Genomic DNA, 19933 nt, shown 5'->3' with positions numbered 1-19933 from the left:
TGTCGCTTCCACGATTAACCCCTTATTTTTCATAAATACCTGCCCACCAAAACATGTATGTAGCAATAGCAAGCTTAGCTCGCTAGTTAACTAGCCCACCAGCATTGAGATTTTTAAAAAGATAGCAGTCATAGCCACATTGATAATAGAGCTGATGTTGAGGCTGGTATGGCTATCGTGAGAATCAAGCATCAAAGCAAAGCAAAATTTTGGATGCAATGAAAAGTGGATGACCAATAATTGTGAACAAATAATGCTTGGACCTACAATTTGTGGAAGTTTAATGAAGAGGACAGAAAATTAGAGTGGAAGAAGAATTAGTGGACAAGAAGATTGTGGAGACCAATGTAGTAGTAGTAGTAGTAGTAGTAGTAGTAGTAGTAGTAGTAGTAGTAGTAGTAGTAGTAGTAGTAGTAGTAGTAGTAGTAGTAGTAGTAGTAGTAGTATAGGTGGGCCGGCACAAGGTTGCACTTGACAGTTGTAAGTCATGTTGGCACCACTGAAAAAATGAAATGAAGAATGTCACCCGTCAATCAGAATCACCAATCTACTACTTTTTATATGTCAGATATAGTTACGCATTTTATTCATGTTAATTCGTATTTAATTCCGTACAGTGCTTATAATCTTTTATTTGCTTACACAAATATGAGCATTTAAAAAATGATATAAGGTTTAAGCGAGCCACAAAATAAATAGGAACTATTTTCAGTTGATTGTTGTTGGCAATATGGGTAGTATAGTGGTGCCATCTATAACTAGCTTGACTACCGCATTGAAGTGTTGCCGTTATGTCTGTCGTCGCTAGCACGTGGTTAGGTGTGATTCGCGCGTTTATGAAAGTTTTGTTTTCATTGTGAGATAACTGTGAAGTTTCATTTTAACGAATGCAGTGCGGTGTCTCGGAAACGACAACATAGTCATGAAACGCGAAGTGATAATTCTTTGCGCCGTGGCGGTGTGTCCCTTAATAGTCAGGCATTAGAATTAGTGCGGAGAACTCGCGAGTTTTATGAGAGGGAGAGGAAATTCGTACGCTTGTACAGCCGTCTCTCTGTTCCTGCAGATCATGTTGTGGAACGCATACGTCAAACATTAGGGCTTTCAAAGCGTACTGTTATTCAGAGAGGTGTCCGCCTCCAAGAATAGAAGTAAAAAGGGACTGGGGTACATAGCAGTAGCGGAAACGGGGCTGATAGTAGGGACTTATTTCACAGTACTTCGGGAAGAAACGAATTAAGCTATCTCCTGTAACAGGAATTAATTATTTCCAGGCTGATGCAATAGGAAAAGACGGTACCGTACGATGATTACAGCTCAAAGTCCCTTCTGTCATTGTTATGGACAATGTACCTTACCGCTCCGTAATAATGAACAAGACCCCTCCTTCGAGCATCAGTAAAGAACTGTTAGTGGAATGGCTGCAGTAAAGAAATATCCCAGCGCATATGTGTATGACTAAATTAGTCGACGAGGTAGCGAAGGAACAAGGGCACGAGTTTATTAGGTTGTTGCCGTACCACTGTCACTTCAACCTCAATGAACTGGTACGGTATGGGGTGAAGTAAAAAATTACGTACCGGTACGCACTAATATCAAGTCCTTCACAATTACTGAAGTGGAAGGACTGTTTCGGGAGAGTATTGCTCGAATGGATGCGGCTTTGTGGATGAAGAAAGTTAGCCATGTCGCAACATTCATTAACTCGACAATGACAATACATGGCATCATCAGTGACTGTCAGGAGTTGATGATCTGCCTAGACGATGATGACAATGACAACGAAGGCGACGGTAGTGATAGCAGTGATCTGGAGGGTATCGAGCCTCTACGTGTATGAATCAGGTATGAAAATAAGGATTCTGAATTTTCGTAAATTTTATAGATTTTACTTGAAATATTTTGTGTTAGTACCGGTATATATTATTCTAACATTTATTGGTGTATTCAAAGTGAGATTCGTGTCGACCGATTTCTTTAGTATTTTCTAACATCGCGATAATAAGAATTTCGTAGTATATTTATCTCGTATCATTTTGTGTGATAAATAATCGGTGAGTTGAAAGTTCGATTTTTGTCGGCGGATTTCATTTGTTTTGTGTATCATCGCGATGATATTAAAAACATTTCTTCCATGTTTTTAAAAACTCACGTGTCTTGCAATCAGCTGTTGTTGCGGCGGCAACATCGCTTCGTGCGCCATTGCAGTGTGACCAACATTGTGCGCAGCTGTCATGTGCAACCTTACGCCGGCCCACCTATAGTAGTAGTAGTAGTAGTAGTAGTAGTAGTAGTAGTAGTAGTAGTAGTAGTAGTAGTAGTAGTAGTAGTAGTAGTAGTAGTAGTAGTAGTAGTAGTAGTAGTAGTAGTAGTAGTAGTAGTAGTAGTAGTAGTAGTAGTAGTAGTAGTAGTAGTAGTAGTAGTAGTAGTAGTAGTAGTAGTAGTAGTAGTAGTAGTAGTAGTAGTAGTAGTAGTAGTAGTAGTAGTAGTAGTAGTAGTAGTAGTAGTAGTAGTAGTAGTAGTAGTAGTAGTAGTAGTAGTAGTAGTAGTAGTAGTAGTAGTAGTAGTAGTAGTAGTAGTAGTAGTAGTAGTAGTAGTAGTAGTAGTAGTAGTAGTAGTAGTAGTAGTAGTAGTAGTAGTAGTAGTAGTAGTAGTAGTAGTAGTAGTAGTAGTAGTAGTAGTAGTAGTAGTAGTAGTAGTAGTAGTAGTAGTAGTAGTAGTAGTAGTAGTAGTAGTAGTAGTAGTAGTAGTAGTAGTAGTAGTAGTAGTAGTAGTAGTAGTAGTAGTAGTAGTAGTAGTAGTAGTAGTAGTAGTAGTAGTAGTAGTAGTAGTAGTAGTAGTAGTAGTAGTAGTAGTAGTAGTAGTAGTAGTAGTAGTAGTAGTAGTAGTAGTAGTAGTAGTAGTAGTAGTAGTAGTAGTAGTAGTAGTAGTAGTAGTAGTAGTAGTAGTAGTAGTAGTAGTAGTAGTAGTAGTAGTAGTAGTAGTAGTAGTAGTAGTAGTAGTAGTAGTAGTAGTAGTAGTAGTAGTAGTAGTAGTAGTAGTAGTAGTAGTAGTAGTAGTAGTAGTAGTAGTAGTAGTAGTAGTAGTAGTAGTAGTAGTAGTAGTAGTAGTAGTAGTAGTAGTAGTAGTAGTAGTAGTAGTAGTAGTAGTAGTAGTTTGTTTGATATTCCCCTAAATACCCTTCTAAAAGGCCTATTTGTTGTTATTTTTAACTATACTAAGCAACTTAAGATTACAATGAATATCAAGTGAATCCATACACTAAGCAAAACATACACCATGGTTAAACGCACTCTACAACCATGCAAAACACAATGTGGTCTTCGTTTAGCAGTGTGTACAAGAGCTGTGGAATATCATGACTGATTCAAAGACTGCCAAATACCAACACATTCCCCTCCTCAATGAGATATTTACACAGTCATATCATTCTCACTTACCTGAAAGTCCCTTCATAAGGTCTGATGTATAATTTATGTATCATATCAAGCTAAAAAAGAAATACATAATATAAATATGTGACATTTTAAACAATCTGAAGCTTACCTTTCATAAAAGGATTCTTCACTTCAAAAGGACTGGTTCGAAAAAGATTTTTCCCAGGAGTCTGTTGTGATTCACCAGCTCCCACTGCCAACTGTGAAGGACGAAGTAACAGAGGTTTAGGGGAAGATACTAAACCTGAACTGCCGGTTGAACCCCATACTCCTTTGGATGCACCAAATGCACGAGTCTTCGGTGTATATGAATTGCTACTAAATGAGGATGAGAAACGTGAGGTCCGTAAAATGGGGTTACCTGTAACAGCAAAATATTTACACATGTTCTGTTTATCCCCCACTAAGTTTCATCATGTCAAAATAATGTTAATAAAACTCTGTAGAAAAATTCAACAATGGAATTCATTAATACAAAACAGTTCACTTATATTCATTCACCACATTCAACTTTTCATCTTCAATAAGATCTAATTTACACAATCCTCTCATTCCCACTTACCTGATCTTACAGGAGTAAATACTTGGGCACTAGGTGAACATTGCTTTGTTCTATCTTGATTAAGGCCTGAATCGTCTTTCTCAGAACTGTCCGGAGGATCTATTTTTGTTACACAAACTGGACGAGGTAGCTGTCAAAGAATGACATTAAATTACTTTTCTAATAGGCTTCATACAAAAACAAAATTCTATAGAAAGCACAATCTTCTAACATTAGTATTTTGAAAACAGCATGAATTTCAATCAATAGTAGATGATGACACCCATGGGGGTTTTCTTTACCTGTTCCCCTATCGGGCGCGTCCCAGGTGGCGGATAGGGGGGCTTGCTGGACTTGTCTGGAGGGTTTGAGGGAAACAAAATACCTCTCACGGACCAAAAACAGGTATTGCCAGAAAACGTCTTGAGACATTTTGATTGTTACTAGCCCAAGCCAAGGCTTGGAAGTGGAAGCCTCACCCTCACATGCTAGAGGGGCATCCATAGTTCCTCCACATGGGTGATACAGTGACTCAGGTGAAGTGGTGCTGGTGATTGAGGTGAAGGCTCACTGCGGGGTGCCGGAACCAACACATCATTTTGCTCTATGTAGCCTGGACGAGCCGCGAGTTGGGAAAGGGGCAAACCCAACCTAGGGGGAAACTCATGGCTGTAAACTCAGTCATGGGAATGCCAAGTGAAAACCACGTGAGTAGGCCTACTGAATGGGGAACAAACCTGGCTAGGTTTGGGCAAGGGGGCAAACTGCTGGATGGATGACTGAGGGGCATGGTTTCTGCTAAGGAGAGCCTGAGTTGCGGGAGGACAATGTCTGGCTGTATGCCTCATCACGGGTGGTGAGAACGACGCTCAGGATCCTAGAAGGGCCAAAAACCCTATGATGATTGAAATATGGAAGCTCAAGAAGAACAATTTTCAAAAACTCTGACATCAAGGGAAGCCATGGAAGCTCCAGCAGAGCAGATCTGGGAGCAAGCCCAAGATGAAAAAATGGAGACAGAAGTCCCAGTAGAACAGGCTGTCGCCAACACAAAACAAGAAATGGCAACAGAAGCCTTAGCAGAGTAGACTGCTACCACAAGCAAATTAGGAATGTCCATAGAGACAGAACTGAAGACTTCTGCATCAAAAATAAACAGATTACAGTATTGACAGACCACCTCGCAACAGCGCATAAAATAAGGAAAGGAAGAGAGCAAGGAAGGAAGCCAAAATAGCAGCTGGAACTTGGAAAGAGAAGAAGACATGGAACAGGGATCGCAAGAGGCTATCCCTCTAACAACGCCCAAAAGGCTAAGGTCGGAAAATAGTTCGCCATCAAGTACGGCTACAAAACCGCCCGCCAAGAAACAGAAAAAAAGAAATGGTCATGTCGTTTTCAGAAAGACTCACTTCGAGGTAGCCATAATACCTAAAAACCTTTCCAGATAAAGGAAGGACAATTGTTTTGGCCCTTCATGAAAGAGATTTTGAAGAGCTCAAGAAGAGAGGCCTTAAGGCCAAGCTTGGTCTTTGGCAGATCTAATTTCAAGAAATTAAGGGAAAAACAAAATCTAGCATTGGCAAGGATGGTGCTGAAAGTTCTTCAGGCCAACCTTCAACGTAAAAAGCAGCTGTGGCCATTTTCGTCATGAAGTTAAAGCCCGAGCCTACTGACGTGGCTCTTATACGAGAGCCATGGATAGTTAAGGGCAGAGTAGCAGGACTGATGGAATCTGGAGGTAAGCTAATGTACAATATTACATCAGATATGCCCAAAACATGTTTGCTTGTGAGCAGGAAATTAAAATGCCTTCTGCTACAGGAACTTGAAAATTGGAAAGGTCCCAGAGAAATGACAATGGGCTCTGCGTACCTTCCGTACGACTCAACAGATCTGCCTCATAGGAAGGCATGGAAGAATTAATTTGCAAAGCAAAGAGGAAAGGTGAACACCTAGTACTCGGAGCAGATGCAAATGCACATCACAATGCATGGGGCAGTACTAACTGCAATGCAAGAGGTGGGTCCTTACTAGAGTTTATTGAAAATCCACAGCCTGTTTCCAGTCATTCGACCGGGTCAGGAATGGAATGAAGCCCCATCTAGCGGCGAGGATAGGAAATGTGCCAGCTGCCGAAGCCTGTCACAGTCCTCTGGGGCAATGATTAATGATTGATGAATGAAATGAGATGATATTGGAGGGTGTTGCTGGAATGAAAGATGACAGGGAAAACCAGAGTACCCGGAGAAAAACCTGTCCTGCCTCCGCTTTGTCCAACACAAATCTCACATGGAGTGACCGGAATTTGAACCACGGTATCCAGCAGTGAGAAGCCGACATGCTGCCGCCTGAACCACGAAGGCTCACTAGAGTTTATTATTAGAACAGAATTAATAATATTAAACCTAGGAAATAAACCAGCATTCATAAATAAGAATCATAGAGAGATAAATCATAGAGAGATAATAGATATCACATTGAGCACCATGAATATTGCAAACTTCATGAAGGATTGGAAGGTGCTGGAGGAGCCATCCTTGGCAGACCACCAGCATACCCAATTTGCGATAGATGTGAGGCAGTGTGGTATTGAAATGTACAGAGATCCTAAAAGAACAAACTGGGATGGATATAGAGAAGTTCTAGGGTAGACTATACAAAAGATCCAAACGAACATAAGGGGATGGAGGGAATTGGATGAGGCAGTGGAACAATTAGAAGAGGCCATTATAGCCGCATACCATGACAACTGTCCTCTTGGAGAAAAGAAACCCACCAAAAATGTTAGGTGGTGGAATAAAAATCTAGCCAAAATTAAAAAAGAGGTTATAGCGTTGTACAAAATATCATCAAGAAATGGTATGTGGGACGTATATCATAGGAAACTCAGTGAGTATAACCTAGAGATACGGAGAGCAAAAAGAAACTCTTGGGGACTGTTCTGCGAGAGTGGAATCAAACCCTGAAGCAGCAAGGCTCCAGAAGGTTCTTAAAATAATACATATAAATTAAGTGGGAACACTGGAAAAACCTGATGGAACATACACTCAGATGGGAAAGGAGACGCTGGAGGTGTTGCTAGCTTGTCATTTTCCTGAGGCTGAGGAAGCAGAAGGGAAAGAAATGGTTGAAACAGAGGCCAAATCACGAAGAGCGGATTGGAACTGTGTCAACTGATTGATTAATCCTAACCATGTGAGGTGGGCAATATACATATTTCAGTCCATAAAGGCTACGGGGCTAGATGAGATAAACCTGATACACCTGCAGGAAGGGCGGGAGATAATCATCAAGGCCCTGACAGACCTTTCTAGAGCAAGCCTAGCTCTGGGGTATATGCCGAAATCATAGTCTAAAGCTAAAGCGGTATTTATACTGAAGCCTGGAAGGGTGAACTATGTCCAAGCCAAAGCCTATAGACTATTATGCTTTAACTCCTATGTGCTAAAAGCAATGGAGAAAATACTGCATAAAAATATCTGGAAAACTGTGCAACTGAACTCAACTTTACATGAAAATCAGTTTGCATACAGACCTGGCAAATCCACTGAGACAGCACTCCATCAATTGGTTTGCAAACTAGAGGAGAGCCTAGAATACAAAGAAATTGCTCTGGTGGCATTTCTAGACACAGAAGGGGCCTTCAGCAATACAACCTACAACTCAATGATTAAAGCTGTTGAAGAGAGTAAGGTGAGCAAGACTTATAAAATGGATTAGATCCACGTTAGGCGGGAGAAAAATAAAGGCAACTCTATTATAAGAGACGCAAACGGTTTGAGCCACTCAAGGTTGTGCACAGGGAGTTCTTTCTCCTCTTCTGTGGAACCTTGTGGTGAATAAAATCATAGCCATGCTCAATGAAGAGGGATTTTACACCCAAGGATACACAGATATAGTTATTGTGGTAACAGGTAAAGTGATGAGTGTCATCCAGGACCTCATGCAAAGATCATTTAACCTTGTGGAGAACTGGTGTCAGGAAGAACAACTCACAGTCAACCCGAGCAAGATAACGCTGGTCCCAGAGGTGCCAACCTTTGAAGGGGGTTATCAGTAATCCCATTTTTAACTCGCGCAACCCCCCCGTTGTAAACGTTTACGAGTCAAATCCAAAGCACCCCGTTTGCCCTTTCCTACAGCAATCTATTCTAGAGTATATCATATTACACAATAAAATTTGCTCATTACCTGTTAGTTCTGCGATAAAAAATTCTTTGTAGCTTGTTTCGTACCCAGCAGCTGCTTTTCAGTATAGGTTTTCTTGAAACATACTTCCCCCTGAGATGACATTTTCATCTTCAGAACCATAAGTGATTCCAGTGTGGATGTACTTAATGTAGGCCTGAATTCTGTCTGATTTTTCCTAACACTGAAAACTCTTTCTGTGGGAGAGTTGCTATGAGGTACACTTAGTACTGCAAATACAACATTATTTAAGGTTTTATACTTAATATATCCACTTTCATTTTTAAGCTCTGCAATGTTGCCCTAATTCACATCAATGAGGTCCATGTATAATATATTCCGGGAAAGTATCACACTGGTGAACTGCAAATTCCTCTTCAAGTTTGTCATGTTCACTTTCTTTGACCAAAGTTGGGAATCTTCGAACAAAAATTCAAGAGATGAATAGGAAACCTTCATTCTGAGAGAGATGTCTACAACTTCAGCATGATGAAGAAATTCATCATCAAGGGGAAATTTCCTGATAATGTAAGTGAAAGCTGCCATATAGAAATCTCTTACAGAATTATAAAACATCTCTTCATCAAAGTGATTATCTTTCAAGTATGCCCTAGCTTTTGCTCCTATTACCAAGTCCGCATTGGCTTTCTGGTATTTCCTCCTCTTGAATTCAACACTCAAAAGGGAGCTAGATTCTGACTGAACAGAACATGGCTGAACAAATCTGACCAATAGGTCAGTTAAAAGACCAGTAAGTTTCCTCCTAAGAAGATGTATGGCTGGAGCATCTTGTTGCAGAAATAGATTCACTGAGTTAAAAACAGGAAGTGTACTCTGAAGGAAGTAGCAAAACAGTTTTGTGTGTGGATCTTGTATGAAAGATTTCACAGTTTCAAACTGCTTGGTGGTCTCATTTTTATGGTGGGTCTCACAACAAAACATGAGTGTCAAAGCTTCCCACTGCTCAAGAACTCTACCAATAGACTGAAGAAGCGAGAGCCAACGGGTACTAACATATTTTAAAATTTTGTGACCCTCTGTGCCACAAACAGCCTGATAAACTTTCAACGTGTTTTGCCTTTTAGAACTCTTATCAAGATAGTAATATAACTGAACCAAAAAGTTCTCTACATTGACTGGTAGTTAGGCTGCTCCTTTTTGTGCACAGATGTGTATGAGATGACATGAACAACCCGGGACATAAACAGAAGAATGCCTATCCTTCACAAATTTGGCAACACCTTTATTTGCCCCTATCATTGTGTATGCATTGTCAGATGAAAAAGAAATGCAATTTTCCCATGGAATAGCTAAAGAAGACAATTCACTATTAATAACAGAGACAATCCCCTCACCTGTATTGTCGGTACTCTGTAACAACAATAGAAGAGTTGATATTTGGCCCCTCTGAGCATTAAAGAAAGAGACAACTATAGGATAAAGTTTAACTTAATATAAATCCGTACTACCATCAGTAGCCAAAGAAAAAGGCGTTATTTGCAAAAGTTCACTTATTTCCTTTTTTGCCTCAGATGCCGTGTATTGAACTAAAGCAGAGGTTTTAGTTCTTGCACAACCATATTTCTAAGATATTTTAGAGTCGGGGAACATTGATCTAAACAAATTTCCAGCATGATCTGAAACTGATAATGCAATATTATGCTCCAAAAGAAATGATGTGAACAGCAATTCGGCATTCGTCACCGCAGTTTCATTACCTTTTACGAAGAACAATGAAACAGACTGGTTTCGTAATTTTGATTCACCGTATGTGTTATGTTTCTTGGATTCTATGTGTCTTCTCCAATCATCTCGTCCACTATGAGCCACAGAGAAATCACACAAACACACACTGCAGAAAATGTTGTTTACACTAACACGTGAAGCAAGTAGGCATGGCCATTACTTTGTGTAACCATCTTGATATTTCTGTAACACTGCTGTCTTCTTACAAGAAGATGCAATTTGACAATTGCTCTACTTCATTTTACAAAACCAATCACTTCTTTTCGAATCAACGACTAGGATAATTAGAACTGAAATGCGCTAAATATACCACTCATTCTACGCACTCCGGTTGACGCGTTTTTTCAGATGGCACATGGTAAATATGTTTGGAAGTTAAATGTTGAAATAAAAATGCATAAACTCTGTTAAGCAAGGGTACATACAGTATATTAACATTAAAATGTTTACATAATGCCACTCATTGTATAAAATCAGTGATTTTCTTCTGAATTTTCTTAGTGCAGCGTTGTCGTGCAGCTATGTCGTGCCACAGTTTAATCAACAATACATCAGCTGGTGTAGATTCATTGCTTTGTTCAACAAAGCGCAAAGCAATCTGAAATAATGAAACAATTTTTTTGTTACTACTGAACTGAATACTGTATACAGTAATTTTATTACAGTACTGTAATTTAAGCCCGTGGAACTGTATTTTAATAAAAATTCAAAACCAATCATACCTCCAATGCATTAAATCCATCATCTGCTGTAACTCGATTCTCAAAACTGCCATTGTCAAGGTCGGAGTTGTGTGCATAATCTTTATGACGAATAATACAGTAATAATAATAATAATAATAATAATAATAATAATAATAATAATAATAATAATAATAATAATAATAATAATAATTCCTGCTTGTTCAAGAAAAGATGTATCGTGGAACGAACTGGAGGGTAAGAAACTGTTTTGTTTTGTGCTACACGTGCATTCGGGCATAAGTCATAATATAAAAATAGCGTTTGCCTAGTAGCTCTCAGCACATATAGCAAGAGAATTACTAATATCGACGGCTAAGAACGAGAGGGTAAAAACAAAATATTAAAATACAATTTTGCCAGAGCATTATTTCGGTTAAGCCAGGTTTCGGATAAGCGGGGTTCTACTGTACTTCCAATTCTTCACTATGTGTCATATTCTTTGGCAGCTGATGATGGTGATGCAGCTTATTTAAGTTAATAGAATTTAAACTTGGGGGAAACTCAGCATTAAACTCAGGTTGCAAGTTTTTCTAGAGGGGACACCAAACAAATAAGAAAAACAAGATACAATTAATCATCAATAAAAAAATCACTTACCTTGAATTAATGTTCCACTAGATGAGTGAGCTCAAATAGAACTCCGTGGAATGCATGTAGCAGAGGATAGGGTCAAAGATACCGATCGAACACTCAAAGACAAGGTATTCTACCCAAAACTCACTGAATGACAATTCAGGGTGAATTTACCCAAAAATATTATTATTATTATTATTATTATTATTATTATTATTATTATTATTATTATTATTATTAGAAATACAATAAGGAAGTGGTAGTAATTCATGCTAATATAATTTCAATAAAAATGGTCCTCCAGATTTGAAATGTAGTAAGAAAACTGCTCTTATTGTAATTACAGTAGTAGGGTAAGGCAACACTCTGGAGATAAAAATCGATATATTGGTCATTTTGTCAATTTTTTTAATGACTGAAATTGAAATTTTGATTTTTCGATACTTTGTGCTAGAACGTAAATAACAGGATTTTTCAACAATTAAGTACATTATATTCAAGTTAATATTTCTCTTATAGCCTTTCAATAGTTCATTTTAGTCTATGACTGTTTTCAATCAAGTAATTAAATATTTTCTTCAATCAGGGAAATCGCTCCCCACCCGGGAGTGAGCTACTGTGTACCGAGCTCCCCGCTTAAGGGGTTAAATATGATGTTAATAAACTAGTTGGTTAAGATTAGATGTATGTGATATAGTTATTTATAGAATGAATTAATAGACTAAGTTATTGATAGATATGTTCTGCGATTCTAGTCTGTCTAAAGTGTTGAATTAGGTGCATAGAGATGGAGACGTTAATCGCAGATGTTGGGATTATGAAATTTTTAGGCTAATGCACCACACTTCAGGATTCACGTAAAGCAAATTTTGTAGTAAACATACCCTGAGATCACCTGAGCGGTCGGAGGATTGTATTGACGCCGTTAATGGACGAAATAAGGGTGCATTATGGGAGAAAAATGGAATTTTACGAAGTTCAAGTGATGTTTTCTTCCTGATTCATTACCTAAAGTCACCAGAACTGTACCGAAAGTTCAGAAATTCATCGCTTAGTTAAGGCTAATTTATGTTTTCACATATTGTTTATTCCCTTGAATACAAGCTATCAATTATTACAGCACACTGTCTTTCAATAATAACAGTATCTTGATATGCAACTACAAGATGTTACTTGCGTGCGTACTTCACAAAAGTAAACAGACTGGCTATCACCACAGAACCCACAAAAAAGATTAAACATACAAGAATAACAAAACTTATAGTTGTCAGCACTATGGTAGTACCATCAGGAATACCAATACAAGCATAAAATGTTGCTCAATGACAGTCGAGTACCAAAATAATAGTCCGTAACAGGCTTTATAAATTCATTCAGAAATATGGTAGATGTTACAGCTTGACTCTGTATAAATATATCGAGAGAAGGGGGTGGGGTGTGCTTTTGGCCCATCCCACGGATGCATAATTGCAAAGAACAGGCATATTTGACTGAATGGAAACATGACAATGACATAATTACCTAACAAAGCAGTTCAACAGATGCAACGCCCATTTCTGCTATGTGCAGACTGGCAAACAAAGCATTATTAAAGTGATAAATTGTTTGAATCAACAAAATAACTTTGTGACAAGAAAGAAGAAACTAAATCCTTTCAATTTCAGTCAATAAAAAAATTGACAATATGACCAATATATCGATTTTTATCTCCAGTGTGTTGCCTTAACCTATTACTGTAATTACAATACGAGCAGTTTTCTTACTACATTTCAAATCTGGAGGACCATTTTTATTGAAATTATATTAATTAACATGAATTACTACCACTTCCTTATTGTATTTATAATAATAATAATAATAATAATAATAATAATAATAATAATAATAATTTTGGGTAAATTCAACCTGAGTTGTCATTCAGTGAGTTTTGGGTAGAATACCTCGTCTTTGAGTATTCGATCCGTTTCTTTGACCCTGTCCTCTGCCACATGCATTCCACGGAGTTCTATTTGAGCTCACTCATCTAGTGGAACATTAATTCAAGGTAAGTGATTTTTATTGATGATTAATTGTATCTTGTTTTTCTTATTTGTTTGGTGTCCCCTCTAGAAAAACTTGCAACCTGCGTTTAATGCTGAGTTTCCCCCAAGTTTAAATTCTATTAACTTAAATAAGCTGCATCACTATCATCAGCTGCCAAAGAATATGACACATAGTGAAGAATTGGAAGTACAGTAGAACCCCGCTTAACCGAACTTCGCTTAACGGAAACCCGGCTTAACCGAAATAATGCTCTGGCAAAATTGTATTTTAATATTTTGTTTTTACCCTCTTGTTCTTAGCCGTCGATATTAGTAATTCTCTTGCTATATGTGCTGAGAGCTACTAGGCAAATGCTATTTTTATATTATGACTTTATGCCTTTGCTGGCAGGACCTAGTGTTTACAGTGCACTATGTCCTCTGGTATGGGCTAGAGTAATTTTGTTACTTTCATTGATCTGTCTCCGTCTTATCCTTGGCTTTGACAAAATGAAAGTGACTGAGGTATGAGCGATGCTAGTAATGCCATTCCTTATGCAGCCAGTCCCTGCTATGAATGGTGTGAAACTGTTGCTCATAGGGTTGGTTGGTGTATGCATTTCAGTGGGCTTGGCAGACTGATATGTAATAGCAACTTATGGCTTGGTGAGGAAAGCAATGGGAAACTACCGCACTCCTCATTTCCCTAGTACACCTCTTCAGTGATGCCTAAGCCATCTATGACAGCTCATGGCAGAACTGTTGAGGATCCAACCAGCCTTCGGGCTGATGACTAAACATACATACATATTATGACATGCCAGAATGAACGTGTAGCAAAAAACAAAACAGTTTCTTACCTTCCAGTTCGTTCCACAATACATCTTTTCTTGAACAAGCAGGAATTATTATTATTACTATTACTATTATTATTATTATTATTATTATTATTATTATTATTATTATTATTATTGTACCGGGCGGTACACCTCCACGCCGCAAATTCAAATATTGCGCCAGTTGAAACCTCTCTACAGGAGAAACTCTGAACTTTAAAATCTGTATTAAATCAAAGGTTTCTCGGAAGATGTCTCTACTGTAAATTTTGAAGTTTTCTGAACTATGTCTATTTTGATTTGTATTTGTTTGCTCTTAAACAAGAAGTGTGGACATTCTCTTCTCGATGGCACTACTTAAGAACTATAATTGTACACCCTAGTGCGAAGTGAAGGAACTGTTTTTTTTTAAGAAATTTGGTATTCATAAGTTTGTTCTTTGTTAAATTTCTTTCATTCATTTTTTGGGTTGGCAGTATAACCCCTCTCTTTCCACCAGTTTTGAATTTAACCAATCAGAAATTTCTGTAAGTAATTTTCCTCCAATCATAGCTTTCTTCCTCTGGTTTCCATGTGTAATTCCTAGTCTACCAATAAAGTTGAAGGGGTGTGTCTTTTCATTCTTGAAAGGTCTCGAATTTTCCACGAGGGTATAAAAACTGCCGATTTTCTTGTCTCCGGGGCACTTCAGTAACATCTTTCGCAGTGTGTGAATATATATAGCAGGGGGCGGGAAGCGCCTCTTTCTCCAAGCAGCAGTTCATCTACAAGGTAATGGCCTGTTAACATATTCATTTCTTGCTAGCTCAGCAGTTTAACTCTCGGGGAGGGTTCGAAACCTTTTGCATGTAAACTACCCTTTTAAAATGTAAATTCTTTTCTGTCTATCTATAAATTACAAATCTGTAAAGCGGGGATAGAGAGTGCTTCACCCTCGCGAACTCCCCTTCATTTTGAATTTGAGGTGACTATGTTTTCGTAACCGTTTTTCTCTTCCTTCTTAAAGTCTTAAACTTATTTGCTGACTAGTCACCTCCCTAGTATGGGATTAGCCCCTGTATAACTGGCCGAGTGCCACCTAGGTTTTAAGAAGTTTCATGTAGGAGTGCAAGCTACGCCTCCAGTCAATTTGGTTTTTTGGGCCATTTAATTAACCCAGAGTTTGTTTTCTTCATGTGAAGGCCCTGTAGGTTGGGTACAAGATACCCCTGTTTCACTGTATGTGTGCCTTAAGGGCAGTTAAGAATGAAGTTTGTTGTAGCCTTTGATAGGCTTGTAAAATTGAGAGCGGGTCTGCTCTTTTCCTCTTAACATTGTAATTAGGAGCAAGTGCTCCTCGTACTTAGGGGTTTTGTGCCCTTTAACTATTGTGGTGGAGAGCTCAGAAATTAATCTTGGGGCTCGAAGCCCAAATCTTGTAACTATTGTAATCTCTTAACTTGTTTTCCTGCTACTTGGTAACTGTTACATCTTTGTTATTTGTTGTCATTTGTTGATTTTGGAAAAGAAAATATAACCTTTGTTAAAGTTTTAAATTAACTTTAATTCTGTAGTTGAGACCTATTCCCGCCCGCACCTTCTTTCACCTCTAACTACCACGGATAACTCCGTCACAATTATTATTATTATTATTATTATTATTATTACTACTACTACTGTATTATTCGTCATAAAGATTATGCAGATGACTCCGACCTTGACAATGGCAGTTTTGAGAATCAAGTTACAGCAGATGGTGGATTTAATGCATTGGATGTAAGATTGATTTTGAATTTTTATTAAAATACAGTTCCACACGCTTAAATTACAGTACTGTAATAAAATTACTGTATACAGTATTCAGTTCAGTAGTAACAAAAAAATTGTTTCATTATTTCAGATTGCCTTGCGCTTTGTTGAACAAAGCAATGAATCTACACCAGCTGATGTATTGTTGATTAAACGGTGGCGCGACATAGCTGCACGAAAACGCTGCCCTAAGAAAATTCAGAAGAAAATCACTGATTTTATACACTGAGTGGCATTATGTAAACATATTAATGTTAATATACTGTATGTACCCTTGCTTAACAGAGTTTATGCATTTTTATTTTAACATTCAACTTCCAAACATATTTACCATGTGCCATCTGAAAAAAACGTGTCAACTGAAGTGCCTCCGCCCCCTTTATTTCGGATAAACAGGGCTCTACTGTAGTCAGTTTCTCTTTAAGGGTATTTTCCCTCACAAAGCACGCAGTTTTCATGTGAACACAGCTACTTTTATTTGTCTATAATTTCTGAATTTAGAAAACTCTTTGAGTGATGCAAGGACCTCATATTCTGTTACTAATTGGTGGTACATATTAAGTCAGTAGGTCATAACCCTCACTACTGATGAAGAATTCATTGGAAGCAGTATAGTTTACTTGACTGATGTAGAGATTTTTAAAACATACATCCATACATTATCATTATAGACTGTTATGCCTTTCAGCGTTCAGTCTGCAAGCCTCTGAGAATTTACTAAACGTCGCCACAATCCTCGATTTGCAACTAGTGTTGTGGCCTCATTTAGTTCTATACCTCTTATCTTTAAATCGTTAGAAAAAGAGTCTAACCATCGTCATCTTGGTCTCCCTCTACTTCTCTTACCCTCCATAGCAGAGTCCATTATTCTCCTAGGTAACCTATCCTCCTCCATTCGCCTCACATGACCCCACCACCGAAGCCGGTTATGCGTACAGCTTCATCCATCGAGTTCATTCCTAAATCAGCCTTTATCTCCTCATTCCGAGTACCCTCCTGCCATTGTTCCCACCTGTTTGTACCAGCAATCATTCTTGCTACTTTCATGACTGTTACTTCTAACTTATTAATAAGATATCCTGAGTCCACCCAGCTCTCGCTCCCGTAAAGCAAAGTTGGTCTGAAAACAGACCGATGTAAAGATAGTTTTGTCTGGGAGCTGACTTCCTTCTTACAGAATACTGCTGATCACAACTGCGAGCTCACTGCATTAGCTTTACTACACCTTGATTCAATCTCGCTTACTATATTACCATCCTGGGAGAACACACAACCTAAATACTTGAAATTATCGACCTGTTCTAGCTTTGTATCACCAATCTGACATTCAATTCTGTTGAATTTCTTACCTACTGACATCAATTTAGTCTTCGAGAGGCTAATTTTCATACCATACTCATTGCACCTATTTTCAAGTTCCAAGATATTAGACTGCAGGCTTATACCTTTCAGCAGATGATCCATGTAAATTACGAACAACAAAGGTGAAAGATTACAGCCTTGTCTAACCCCTGTAAGTACCCTAAACCAAGAACTCATTCTACCATCAATTCTCACTGAAGCCCAATTGTCAACAAAAATGCCTTTGATTGATTTTAATAATCTACCTTTAATTCCATAGTCCCCCAGTATAGTGAACATCTTTTCCCTCGGTACCCTGTAATATGCTTTCTGTAGATCTACGAAACATAAACACAACTGCCTATTCCTCTCGTAGCATTTTTCAATTACCTGGCGCATACTGAAAATCGGATCCCGACAGCCTCTCTGTGGTCTGAAACCACACTGGTTTTCATCCAACTTCCTCTCAACGACTGATCACACCCTCCCTTCCAAGATGCCAGTGAATATTTTGCCTGATATACTAATCAATGAGATACCTCGATGGTTGTTGCAATCCTTCCTGTTCCCTTGCTTATAGATAGGTGCAATTACTGCTTTTGTCCAATCTGAAGGTACCTTACCAACACTCACGCTAATTTTACTACTCTCTGAAGCCATTTCATCCCTGCCTTTGCACTATACTACACCATTTCAAGTCTAATTTCATCTATTCCTGCTGCCTTATGACAATGGAGTTTATTTACCATCATTTCCACTTCCTCAAGCATAATTCCACGAACATCATTTTCCTCCTCCCCATGAGCTTGGCTGTTTGCAACACCACCATGATGATTTCCTTTTACATTGAGAAGATGTTCAAAATATTCCCTCCACCTCTCCAGTGATTCCCTGGGATCTATTATGAGTTCACCTGAATTACTCAAAACACAGTTCATTTCCTTTTCTCCTCCCTTCCTAAGATTCTTTATTACTGTCCAGAAAGGTTTCCCTGCTGCTTGACCTAGCCTTTCCAGGTTATTACGAAAATCTTCCCATGACTTCTTTTTGGATTCAACAACTATTTGTTTCGCTCTGTTTCTTTCATCTACGTACAAATCCCTGTCTGCCTCGGCCCTTGTTTGGAGCCACTTCTGATAAGCCTTCTTTTTACATTTACAGGCTGCTCTCACTTCATCATTCCACCAAGATGTTCGCCTTATCCCATCTTTACACACTGTTGCTCCTAGGCATTCCCTTGCTGTTTGTATTACAGCATCCCTACTACAGATTTTTAAAAGTCTGAGGCAATTTGTAAGAGGTTAACACAGGGATAACAGCACAGAGAGCAACTTCACAATAGTTAATATACTAATGGCCAAGCAGTAGCAACAAATTAATAACAACTTACCTTGGATTGAAATGACCTCACACTGCTCCCTTCTGGTGCAGGAGTAGTATCTGTAAAAATGGACAGTGTAAAAGGCTTTGTCTTCTCCCAAACAAAAAAAGTTAAAAGGTTATTTCACATTATCAATCAATACTAAATTCAACTCACATTAACACACTGGCGACCAATCAGATAATGTGATAACGAACACACACTACGACACAGAGAGGGCTAACATGGGCTAACATCAGACTTTATGTTAGAGGAAAAAGGATGAAATGCTTATTATTTTCTTCAGAGCATGGCTATTCATTGCAATCCTTACAGACAAATAACAGATTTTTATGTATCCTTAGTGTACACTGGGAGAAAAAATATCCAAACACTATGAAATAAGGAATGTAGAGTAAAAAAATTTTGGCAATATATTTGTCGAGGTAACATATTTGATTGATCAAAGATACAAGATTACAGGTTAACCCATTCCGCTACAATGATGGGTACAGCCGTCAAGAGTTCCACATTCATTAACATGCAATGACGTGTACAACCGTCGCTGTGTACTCAAGTTGGAAATACATCTGTCTGACTACCGATTTCTTTCGAATGTGATGTTGTACTTTAGAATTACGTTCCTAGACAGTTCTAGTGTGTTTACATGCCAATGTTATTACCTGAAGGCCATTTTGTCAATGTTTATTTTGCTTCAAAAGTTGGTCATCTTGTTCATGAAATGAAGCTACCACAGAGCAAGATGTCGTGTAAACATCGCGAGGAGGAAGAGGAATGAATTCTGCAATTTCTTCTTGATAGTGGTGATTAAGATAACTCAGAATTATCTGATAGTAGTTTTAGAAGTGATAGTGCGTCTGAGAACTGTGACTCCGCTCATGAAAGTGATAGTGAGGATGAAGATAACTTTGTATATAACCTCACCACATCGAACAACTGAAAATGGAGTTTGGCCAGTAGTGTTCCGAAAGGCAATGCGTGTGCAGTTGTTGGGGAGCTAAATACTATAGTCAAGAAGCGTCTGTGTGATAATGCTACAGAATATGACGTTGTGAGTCAGTTCCTTACTGACACTTTTCGGGAGGGAATTTGCAAGGAAACCAATGCCTATGCAAATATAATTCTGAAAGATGTCACCCTTCTGATTACGCCGATATAGGAGGTCCATCTCAAGGTAGCACACCAATGAGACTACAGGGAAGGCACTGGGGTCATTGTCCTGAAAAGATTGTTCCTACAGTAAGTAAATCAGCCCCGTCAATGAGATGTAAAGTCTGTTTTGAATGTGGAATCCAGAAGAAATCTTTCCTTCAGTGCAACAAATGCAAAGTTGC

The 19933-nt window shown here is 38.4% G+C and overlaps 1 protein-coding gene across 1 annotated transcript in view; it reads right to left on the bottom strand.

Annotated features, from left to right (window-relative positions):
* The window catches only part of RanBP3 (ran-binding protein 3), a 345810-nt gene that overhangs the window by 237033 nt on the left and 88844 nt on the right, over positions 1-19933 (bottom strand). The window contains exons 5-7 of the mRNA XM_068225428.1: positions 18609-18658; positions 4000-4129; positions 3547-3798 (exon numbers count right to left, since the gene is read on the bottom strand). Coding sequence (XP_068081529.1) covers positions 3547-3798; positions 4000-4129; positions 18609-18658 — 432 coding nt within the window. The remainder of the gene's footprint in view (positions 1-3546; positions 3799-3999; positions 4130-18608; positions 18659-19933) is intronic.

The sequence above is a fragment of the Anabrus simplex genome, chromosome 1, assembly GCF_040414725.1.
Source record: "Anabrus simplex isolate iqAnaSimp1 chromosome 1, ASM4041472v1, whole genome shotgun sequence".
NCBI classification, from domain to species: domain Eukaryota; kingdom Metazoa; phylum Arthropoda; class Insecta; order Orthoptera; family Tettigoniidae; genus Anabrus; species Anabrus simplex.
The sequence above is the reverse complement of the archived record's forward strand: the minus strand, read 5'-3'. Positions and strand labels throughout refer to the sequence as shown.